General features: G+C 33.3%; 1 protein-coding gene across 1 annotated transcript; it reads left to right on the top strand.

The window, feature by feature from the left end:
* Positions 1-4,302: 4,302 nt before the first annotated feature.
* On the top strand, positions 4,303-6,796 carry LOC107466506 (tubulin-folding cofactor C-like). Its single transcript, XM_052253577.1, has 2 exons — positions 4,303-4,764; positions 6,338-6,796. The coding sequence occupies exons 1-2, from the start codon at positions 4,303-4,305 to the stop codon at positions 6,794-6,796; spliced, it is 921 nt and encodes a 306-aa protein (XP_052109537.1).
* The last annotated feature ends 5,509 nt before the right edge of the window (positions 6,797-12,305 follow it).

Genomic DNA, 12,305 nt, shown 5'->3' on the forward strand with positions numbered 1-12,305 from the left:
ATATATATATTATGATGGAAACAGAAAACCTAATTCTCACGCCTATACTTCACTCCCTCACTCTCTCATCAGATCACTCTCACTCTCACACCCCAACTTAAATCGCGTCTCAAGTCTCACCCTCTCCGTCTTTCTTCCTCTTCTTTTCTCCCTTACCCCCTCTCACTGAGTCGTCGGTGTCGCTCTGTGCTTGCTTCTCAAAGTGTTAGCACCGCCTGTACTCGCATTGCTGCCTACACCCGCATTATGGCTTTTACTACGCGAAGACGAAGCTGCTCCAGCCATGCCTCTGCCATCACCAGCTTCTTTATATCTGTCATCACCAGCCATGCCTCTATGTCTAGAGGAAAGGAGAGCCGTCTTCACGCCGCACGCCTGAGGAGAAGAGAACTGTCACCACTTCGTCACCGTCTAGAGAACAGGAGAGCCATCTTCATATCGCGCGCTTGAGGATAATCATCACAGTTTTTGTCACCGTCCAAAGGAGAGGTGTCTTCGTCGTCACCGTTCATAGGAGAGCTGCCTTCGTCGCTGTCCAGAGAAGAGCCATCTTTTATCGCCGTCAGAGGAGAGTCGTCGCCTTCATGTCCTGCTCAGAGTTTTGCCGCCTCTGCCTTTAGTCCGCCTCTGCTCTGTCGTCGCTCGCTGATTTTAATATATATTTTGATTTTTAATTGATGAAATTGCTATGGTTTGAATTCTATTAATGTGAATTTGGATTTAGGTTTAGGGTTTAAATTTTGTTAATTGATAAATTTGGATTTAGAGATAGATTTTGTTGCTGTGAAATTGAATTTAGGGTTTAGGGTTTGAATTCTTACTGGAAAATTGGGACATTGGATTATAATACTGAGTTTAGGGTTTGGACTATATTAAATGTCAATTATCTTTTATTTTTCAATTTTTTTGTTTTTTTAAATGTTTCTAAATTTTTTTTAAATCTATGGATATATGCAGAGACCCCGATCCGTGGCAGATACGGGGTCCTCGTTACTCATCACGGGGACGAGGACGGATTATGGGTGGTGGGGGCGGGGACCGTGGACATCTCCCTGCTCTCATAGAAACTCGTTGCCATCCCTATTAACATTGGTGCTTTCAATGAGAGCCTTCCATGGCAGAAGGAACTCAAGTCGTTGGAGATATCCTCTTAAAGTTCGATGGAATCGACGGCTACGGATGGTCGATCTTAACCGGATGATTTTGCGATGCTAGAGGCACTCCAAAACTGTAAATATTGTTAGAGGTTTTGAGGGATTTCTCTGGCCGTTCTTCAATATGGTTTCGACTATGGAGTCGATGCACTTCAATAGCATATTGGGAGATGTTTGACATGATATTCTTCCATGGTTTTCAGTCAGATATGTGCCCAATCTTACCTGAAAGTCACTTAAAGGAAGTAGAAGAATGGAAAAATGAAGGGGAAGAGATTAAGGCGAGGCTAAAATTTAGTCAACAGCAACAATCACAAATTGATTGAAAAAAATAATATCAGCCATCAACAAAGCCAAAATCGCAACATCATCATTGGAATTTCACGAATCAGTTAACAAGGCACAAAAGGAGAAAAATATAGATTTGCAAAAATTTTCTAGTCTAAAATTATAACCATAATAGCAACAAGAAAAATAAGAGAACAAACCACAATTGTGTTAGTGATAAAGAAACAGAGAAAGAAGAATTTAATCTAATTGCAATCCAATTGCGATACTAACTCGCAATGTTAACACAACAACATGCGCCAGAGAAGCAAAAGGATATGGTGATTGCGATAAGGAAGACGCATCTCTAACGGCGCCTGGTGAAAAGAGGCAAAGGAAGGAGGAGATTGAGAGTGCTCTATCATCACCTCCAATCTTCAGTGGTGATGTCGACGACAATGCTAGGTTTGATATGCGACTCCACTAGAGATCTGATATGTGACACCAGTGATACGTGCAATGCTCCAAAAACCGAGATGAGCAAACGGTAACTACATCGTCACAGAGAGGAAGCAAGCAGACCTCTCTGGCGTGTTTCTCCGATAGTGGCTAAACCATCTTTACTCTTGGCGGCAGTGTTTCCTTGGGACCGGCAGAGTGAGATTCCGGTAAAAATGAAGCAAGGTGAGGTGGCGGATGGCAGAATGATGCAAAGAAAAGAAAGGGTTGAGCTCGAACCACCACTGTTTTTGACTTGCATCAACGCCGACGACCAGTGCAGCATCACTATGGGGTCTCTCTGTTTTTTCTTGGTGGCTGCAGTGTGAAAATAGGAGCTGGAGCAAAGTACCCCTGGCTTCCCTCAACTCTGGATGGGCCTTCATCAAATTTGGGCTAATGCAGTGAGCCAATTTCAACTACGAATCCAATAAAATTGTGATGTTTCTAATACTTTATGTTTCTAATATATGTTTATCAAGGAAAGCACTAGTGTTAGAACTCCCTATCGGAGTTAGAGTGAAAAAATTTAAATTGAACTAGTTCAATATCAATTCATGGAGTTTTTTATAGTGGGAAAAGTATATTCATGACCTTCAAGCTCTAGGTATAGTTTAAAATTATAAAAAATTATAGGAGTGAATTTATAATATTAATTTAATTAATTGAAAGAACTGAAGATGACAGGTGCTTGGATACAATGCATGTTGATGCCAGTAGCAGCAACCTCTAGTTTCCATGGCCGTCGTCCTCTTCATGCACTAGCACATGCCTTGAGAACATTCTTTTCTATTTTGTCACTGTTGGCTCCTCCTCCACCTCATTTCTCAACACCACCCACTTTTTCTCTTTTTCCTACCTCAAGTGAAAAGGAAGCAAATTGCATTAATTTTGGGTTTGAATGGAAACTAAATTTATGGATCTCTAACTACAATTTTAAATTTAAAATTTTTTCAACAGATCTCATGGATTATTTTTAAGACTCTTCCATAACAATAACAATAATTCAATTACATTGAGCAGTTTTTGAAAATTATAAATAAAAAAAGAGAGTCAGTGGAGATCGATTCTCGCTATCATCCTTTATCAACGGCACCAAATATGCCAACGAAGTTGGCGCTTCTTCCCTGCCGCCGAGAAAGACATCCAGAAAATAATGTTTCATGAACTTTATTTAAATGAATTGGGACTCAAACTTTGGAACAGTAACAAGAAGCAACTATGAAGCGACGACGAAACAGATTTTTCGTTCAAGATGAAAAGATTGTTGATGTGTTTTAGAGAGCAGACTCGACAGCATGACCCACAGCGACTGGTGGAGTTGTGGCTCTGTGGTATTTATTACTGCATTTCCATGGAGGTTGAGAAGAAGACCAAGTGACTTGACTTATGAGACTGTATCTCTCCTCTTGGATCTGTTTGTGTTGTGCTTCGGTTCAAAAAGACCCGAAAAAAATTAGGACATAATTTTAATTTAACTTTTTCATGATCATTAAAGCAAATAATAAAAATTAGATCAAAAATGAATCACAGCTATAAAAATGGAATATTTTAAGTTGGTCTTTTAAACTTCCCAATATATTTTTTTCACAAAAAACATTCCCTCAATTCATTAATTCCATATACTCTATACAATAACTCAATACTCCTATTTATATTCCTGACAAACTTCTAATGTGTTAGTTAACTAATTAAACAGCCCAATATTAATTAGGTTGTAACATATTCTTTTAGTCATAATTTTTTAGTATTTTTTTCTAATAATTTTTTATTTAATTTAGTCTTCTTAAAGGAATAAATAATTTATATTATAAAAAAATTAAAATATTTATTTGTAAAGCTTGGCCATAAAAAATTTACTATGAGAATTTGATCTAATGATTAATTTTTATGTTTTTTTAACAGATAAGAATGCACGACAAAATTGATAAAAAGAAAATAAAATTTTTTAATTATTTTTTTAATAATAACTTAAATGCAAAAACTATAAATTGTTACTTTAAATAAACGGAAGTTTGAACATAAATCACGTTTACAATTAAAAAAAAGCAAACAAAAAATTGAGCATTCAAATAATTTGAAGATATGTTCTATGACTCGAACATTAAACTAAACACGCAACCTTCATAGTTTAATTTTTTCAACTGTATAGTAACTTGAAGGGATAAGCACTTTTTTCGTCCTTAAGGTCTTGGGCCAAAATCAAAATCGTCCCCGACTTTTTTTCTTATTAAAATCATCCTCAACGTTACAAAACGTTAAAAAATCATCTTTTTGTCCAGGAACAACATTTTGTGGACAATTTTACCCTTACATAAAAATTTAATTAATGTGGTGTCATTTGATTTTAGTAACAGCAAGTGCAGAGGGTAAACCGTAAATGATGGAAGAAAGCAAAGAAGAAGCAGAGGCAGCACTGCAAAAGAAGTACTCGTCAATCGTGGAACAGCTCAACAAACGCCACCAATCCCGTTCAGACAATAACAACGAGTCGGAATCATCTTCATCCCCTGCCTTCGAGTCCACATCATCCTTCCTCACCCGATTCTCGAACCTCAAATCCTCCATCGAATCCCAACTCACTCACTCACATTCCGTCTCCTCTTCCGACCCATCGCAGCTCAAACCCCAATTTGAGCAAATCTCAACATCAATCTCCCATTTGGAGAAGCTTGTTGCAGAAAATTCCTACTTCCTTCCCTCCTACGACGTTCGATCCTCCCTCAAAACCATCGCCGATTTGACACACACCCTAGAAACCCTCATCTCCCAGTTTTTCCCTAAGAAGAAGTTCTCCTTCAAGAACAAGGCTGCCACTAAGAAAGACACTACCAACAACAACACTGTTACTCCATGAACGGACTTTTTTTGTGTGGTTTAGAATTCACAAATAAACTCTCGTTGCAATTATAGTTTCTAAGCCAACAATAATCTTTTCATACAAAAGTTTGGTTGTCACAAGTAATAAACCCCTAAAATTAATAACTGAAGTATTCAAACCTCGGGTTGTCTCTCAGGGAATTGCAGGGAAGTGTTATTGTTATTGGTTATGAGTTGTATATTTGGGGTTTTGAATAAAGGAACAGGGAAAAGTAAATTGCAAGGGAAATCAAATGACAAAGAGGTCTTGACAAGGTTTGGTGGTCAAGGATCTCTATCCTCATCACTAACCACAACATGAGAATTGGCAAGGATCAATCCCATTAAATCATCCTCTAACTAGTAGTAAAGGAAAGTTAAGTGAGCTATATCAATCCAAGTCCATAAGTCTTAGCTCTCCACCAATTCAATTAGTGAGAACTAGAGTTAATGGCTCCAATAATCAATTACTTGGACATTAGTAACTCAAGAGTTCCTAAGTTACCATCCCAAGCCAAGAACATGAAAGTCTACTCTAACATCCTTCCAAGCATTTTATCAAGCACTTGGTAGGCACAATATGGAAACATAGAAAACTAACAAGGGAAATAAATCTAAACAACCAATTGTAAGCATCAATGATAACAAATAAAAGAAGAAGCAATAAACATGAAATACCTCTAATTGCATTAATAAGGGAAATCGAATCTAACATGAGAATTCATAAACCAAATTGTCAACATAAAGTGATCAACAAGGAAAATAAATAAACTAGAATGCTAGAACAAATAAAAGTAGAAGAGAAACTAAATTAAAAGAACATTGAACCTAGAATTGAGAAGAAATAAATCTAAAACTAAGAAAAATCCTAAAACCTAGAGAGAGGAGAGAGCTTCTCTCTCTAGAAAAACTACATCTAAAACCCTAAATTGTGAATAATGATTGAATGAATGATGGATCCTCCTCTCTACAACCTCTAATCTGTGTTTTCTGGGTCGAAAACTGGGTCAAAAACAGCCCAGAAATCACTGGGGGCGATTTTTAATACGCTGAACTTTTCGCAAATGTGCGCATACGCGTGATGCACGCGTGCGCATCGTCTAACTATAGAGCAACCATGGCAAATTATATATCATTTTGAAGCTCCGGATGTTAGCTTTCCAACGGAACTGAAACCGCCTCATTTGAACCTCTATAGCTCCAGTTATGATCGATAGAATACGAAGAGGTCAGGGTTGACAACTTAGCAATTTCTTCAATTTCTTGTATTCCTTCCACTTTTGCATGCTTCCTTTCCATCCTCTAAGCCATTCCTGCCCTATAAACCCTGAAACCACTTAACACACATATTAAGGCATCAAATGGAAATAAGAGAGGATTAAAACTAGTGAATTAAAGGCCAAAGAAGCAAATTTTTAATCATATCACAAAATCAGGAAGGAAAATGTAAAACATGCAAATTCTATAAATAAGTGTGAGAATAGTGGATAAAATCCATTCAATTAAGCACAAGATGTACCACGAAATAGTGGTGCATCACTCCACAAGAACCCAAGTAGCCCCTACCACTCAATCGCGGCTCCCCGGGGTTCAGGAACAAATCCGGTGAGCTTTTGGTGGGTGATTTTAGGGGATTGGAGGTTGGCAAATTCACGGTGTCTGATCTCAATTCCTGCGAGGTTAGGATAATTGGTTGTGTGAGGATGCTCTTCGTTCACAGGTTGAAGGATTCTAGGGTTTACGTTGAGCCCGTGATGGGTTCAGTCTATATCGAGGACGTTGAGGGCTGCGTTTTTGCCATCGCATCACATCAGATTCGGATCCATGCTGCAACAAGGAGCGATTTTTACCTGAGAGTTAAGAGCAGGCCCATAATCGAGGACAGTAATGAGGTGAGGTTTGTGTCGTACTACTTGCGCTACGAAGGGATCAAAGAGGATCTTTGTGGTGCTGGTCTTGATGCAGAAACTAGGAATTGGGGGAATGTGGACGATTTCAAGTGGTTGAGGGCAGTGTAGTCTCCAAATTGGTTGATTTTGCCGGAAAATATAAGGGTTGGAATCGTTGATATATTCAATTCGAAAAATGGGAAGAAGGAGGGAACTGATGATGATTATGGGATGGGATGGAATTTGGGGTGGGTGAGGGTGGGGTGGGGTTTTATTTTTTTAATATTATTTTTATTAATAGTTAAGGGTAATTTGGTCAAAAAATATAATTGAAGTAGAAAATGACGATTTTATAATGTTTTGTAATGTTGAGGATGATTTTAATAAGAAAAAAAGGTCGAGAACGATTTTGATTTTGACCTCAAATCTTAGGGACGAAAAAAGTACTTATCCCTAACTTGAATTACAGTGGAAAGAGTAACTAGACCCCATAGTTAGAAATATATAGTCCAACATTCAATAGCAAAATAATCAAATATCACACAGTAACTAATCAAATATTTTTATAACAGAATAACTTTTTTTTATAAATACAAAAAAACTAGCTACCTAACAATTAGTATATTTTTAGGGCAAATCACTATATTAAGCCAAGGGGAGAAAAAATTACAGTCCGCCAAACCAAAAACTGGTTCATGAATCAACCAAGAGCCATTTATATATAGTTCGAATCAGCCTAATTCGAACTCTAATTACATGTAATTCGAATCAAACTGATTCGAACTACTCACACACGCACACACCCACTAATTCGAATCATCCTGATTCAAATTACATCAACAGTCATTTGAATCAGGGTAATTTAAATTACACTCACACACGCTGCACATAGTAATTCGAATTGGCCAGATTCAAATTACTCATGATTTAATTCTACCAATTCTTTTATTAAAAAATTAATAATTGATTAAAAAAATTAATAATTTAAAAATTAAAAAATATATTTTATTTCATGCATTAAAAAAAGCTAACAAAATATTTAATTATGAGACTTCTTTAAAATATTAATGAGCTATCAATTCGAATTTCATACCATACTCTTTTACCCATTTTTAATAGTTCGTGAATATTTTTTAATAAATTTTTTAAATAAATTTATTTAAATTATACCACAAAAAATATTTTATTCTATACAAAATAATTTTAAAAAATAGTTTAAAAAATGTTAGGAGTACTATAAAAATTTGTAATGTTTTAATGACTTAGAACATTAAAGAAATACTCTACATAGTCAATAATAATTTAAAAATTAAAAAAATATAGTTATAACTAATATTTACCTAAATTACTAGAATATTATAAACTTTTATAGTACTCCTAACATTTTTAAGCCATTTTTTTTAAAATTGTTTTGCATAGAATAAAAGACATTTTAAGCCATTTTAAGCCATTTTTTATGCAAAATAATTTAAAAAATGGCTTAAAAATGTTAGGAGTACTATAAAAATTTGTAATATTTTAGTAATTTAGGTAAATATTGGTTGTAACTATATTTTTTAATTTCTAAATTATTATTGATTATGTAGAGTATTTCTTTAATGTCCTAAGTCATTAGGACATTACAAATTTTTATAGTACTCCTAACATCTTTTAAGCCATTTTTTAAAATTATTTTGTATAGAATAAAATATTTTTTGTGGTATAATTTAAATAAATTTATTAAAAAATTTTTATAAAAAAATATTCATGAGCTATTAAAAATGGGCAAAAGAGTATTATATGAAATTCGAATTGATAGATCATTAATATTTTAAAAAAGTCTCGTAATTAAATATTTTGTTAGGTTTTTTTTAATACATGAAATAAAATATATATTTTTTTAATTTTAAATATTAATTTTTTTAATCAATTATTAATTTTTTAATAAAAGAATGGGCAAAATTAAATCATGAGTAATTCGAATCTGACAAATTCGAATTATTATGTGCAGCGTGTGTGAGTGTAATTCGAATTACCCTAATTCGAATTAGTGTGTGTGCTGTGTGAGTAATTCGAATCAGTGTGATTCGAATTACATGTAATTAGAGTTCGAATTAGGCTGATTCGAACTATATATAAATGACTCTTGATTGATTCATGAACCAGATTTTGATTTAGCGAATTTATGTAATTTTTTCCTCTCCTTAACTTAATACAGTGATTTGTCCATATTTTTATAGGGTTTTTGTACTTTAATTATAAATATAATATAATTTAATTATATTTATAAAATTTGATCTAAATGTGAATCTTTTGATTATATTATTTATAAATTTTAGTTTATATATATATATGTACTCTGTGTGCGTAGATGAGTGATTAGCATGACTAATTCTTAACTAAGTATATGTATAACGTAACTTAACAGCATATTTATTATATTATCCGAAGCAGAGCCTCATATAACGGAAGCGACCAATACACCTTCAATTTTTTGTGCATACTTTCTGTCTGAAATTTAATCTAGTTCTGCCCATGTGTATATATTATTGCAAGATGTTCACGTATGTTATTGTACTTGCTTCATTGCTTGTAATATGATATTACAATTTTTATAACTATGGAGATTTATATTAAATAATATATGTGATCAAGATTTATTGAATAAAAATATTGTGTACATCAATCATAGAAAGTCCACGAAAAATTTGCAACGAATTTTTTTTTTTTCAGTTTGAAATAAATGAAAATATCCAATTTATCTAATTTGAATTGTTGCATCATATACAATGACATCTGTGAGTTGTCAAGCCATTTTTTCTCTCAAAAAATAAAAGCTATTTTTTTCCTTTCCTCAGCTGAACTTAGTTCATGGTGGGATTTTATTTTTAATTGAGTAAAGTGATAAATACTTCTTAAAAATTTGACTTCGAATTAATTAATTTTTAAAGAAAAAGAAGTATTAATTTAATTTTTAAGATAGTAAATCGTAGACACATTATATTTTTTTTTATTAATTTATCAACTAAAATTTAACGGTAATATTTATATGTATTATTAATTACCTTGATGTGTTTATCTATGAAAGATAATTATATAGATAATTTTTGTTGTGAAACTTCACTTGTTTTAATGGGATTTATGATAGATAGACAGCAATTGATAAAAAAAGTATATAAAAACTCAAAAGATAATAAGTGCTTTACTGTTTAAAACTATGTCGTTTTCATGCTCATGTGACAGTAACAAAATATATACCACTGTAAATAATAAAATACATGTATGGACAATTCCATTTTATTTTATACTATTCATTGATAGAATGACATACATATTCACCGTTTGTTATTTTGGAGGACCTAATTAATACTTTTTTAAATTAATTAATTTAAGGTTAACATCTTTAAAGATCTAATTATCACTCTACTCTTTTTATTTTTTTTTTGTCAAAATTAGCCTTTTAAATGCATGTGTTATAATAAATTTTATGAGATTGAAAGCTTATTAACAAATATAAAAATATATGTTAAAATTCTTAATTTTGCTTTATTTTTTATTTTATCTAAAATTTTTTAATTTGTCTAAAATTTAAATTTTATTATTTTATATATAATTTATATATTTTATTGACAAAATAACGATATATATATATTTAAAACTTTAGTCATATTTTTTAACTTTATGTATGAAAAAAGATAAATAATTTACTTAAATATTTCATTTCTATATACCTGAAATATCACAAACTGAATCAATTAAACTAAATAAAAGCGAAAAAAAGAAAAAAATATTTCGGTTCTCATTAACAAAAAATTGTATTCCTATGTTAAATGTACTTTTTTTTATTTCTTATTTTTAACCGAGTCATTTTTCAAATATTACATCAAATAGCTTAAATTGATTATTTTACATTTTAAGATTAAATTAATTGAGTCATCCATGTTATCTTACAAATCTCAGCCCTTTCTTTTATTTATTATTAAAACCTTTTTATAATCTTAATAAAACTATTTTCAATATATATCATGTGTTTAATACACACTAATAAAAAACTAGTTATTACAGACGGATATTTCCGACGGATTTTATCCCACAGAAATATAGACGGAATTTTAGAGAAATTTTTTGTCGGAAAACAAAAAAAATGAATTAGCATAAATTACAGACAGAAAAAATCTGTCGATAATTCTATCGGAAAAATTATTTTTTTTTCGTGGGAAATGGTTACAGACGGATTTTCCGTCTATAATTAAATAGACAAAATGTTGCGTTTTATTAGATTATTACAGACGAAAAATCCGTCTGTAATTTAAAAATTTTCCTCGAAAAATATTGATGTAAACCTAACTTAACCTAGTGTCTCGAGCTTTATTCACAATTCACACACGTTCATTCACACTTCACACACGAGCTTCTTCCTCACGAGCTGCTCCTTCTCTGGTCGCACGAGCTTCTTCCGCCGTTCGCATCGCACGATCTCTATGTCATCCCTTGCCTCCCACGAGCTCCTTTCGCCGCCGCTCTCGTCGCGTCTGCTCCCTTGGTCACCATTCTTGCAGAGCTTTCTCCGCTGCTCTCGTCGCGTCTACTCCCTTCATCGTCGTCATCACAGAGCTCTCTCCACCGTCGCTTCTTGTCGCGTTTGCTCCCTTAGTGAGTTTCAGGTATAATCAGATTTTGTGATTTTGGTGCTTAGGGCTCAATTTTTCTATGCCAATTTTAGGTTTATCAATTTTTCTTCGCAGTTTTCTGTGCTCAGGGGATGCTGGTTACCACCTCTTCATGCTTGCTCGAACCAACAACCGTGGAGATGGTAAGTGTGTGTGAAAATAAAATTCATGCTCAATCTTGCTTAGATATTTGGATTGCTAACTGTGCAATACTTAACTGCTAACATACTAGTAGTTAGTACTAAGTACCGATGTTCCATGCTTTCGAGGTTTTCCGATTTTTGTCATAATCTAAAGTATAAGTTTCTCCAAGTAAATTTGTTACTCTGTAGCTCAAAACTCATATCTACTATACTTTATGCAGGTCTTCTTACTACTATACACAAAATATTTACATGTTGTGAATTATCGGGAGTTGTTTTTAAATGATTTCGTGATCGTGTTGCTCAGTTGTTACACGTTCAGTCTATTGCCCCTGTTTCGCAAAACCAAATGGAAAGTCTTCACCAAGAGTTTCTTATTGTGAATACACACCTATTATTTCCTCACGATTTGAGTCTATGTATAGTGAGATTGCATCAGGTATGTCCATATTTTTCTTCTGATTCATATATGAATTTGGTTTTCAATCTTATCTTAGTTTCACTGTCTTTGTAGGTTCACCAAATTTTGCAGCATGTGGAATTGTTTCAAAAAGAAAACAGGCTGAAACCAATGCCGATTATACTCTGCAAGTGAGTTTATTGTCAATTTTGCAGCATTTGCTTCAGTGTTTGTACTTGTTGGGGATCATTATCAACTGCCTCCACTTGTCCAGGTAGGTGATTACTCATGTTTCTTGTGTATAACTCTTACTACAGTAAACTCTATTAGGAAATTCATACCTGATTATTCTCAGAGCATAGATGCCCGAGAGAATGGCATGGGGATAAGTTTGTTCTGTAGGCTCTCCGAAACACATCCAGAGGCAATTACGAAATTACAGAGCC

This window comes from Arachis duranensis, chromosome 9 (assembly GCF_000817695.3).
Source record: "Arachis duranensis cultivar V14167 chromosome 9, aradu.V14167.gnm2.J7QH, whole genome shotgun sequence".
Taxonomy (NCBI): Eukaryota; Viridiplantae; Streptophyta; class Magnoliopsida; order Fabales; family Fabaceae; genus Arachis; species Arachis duranensis.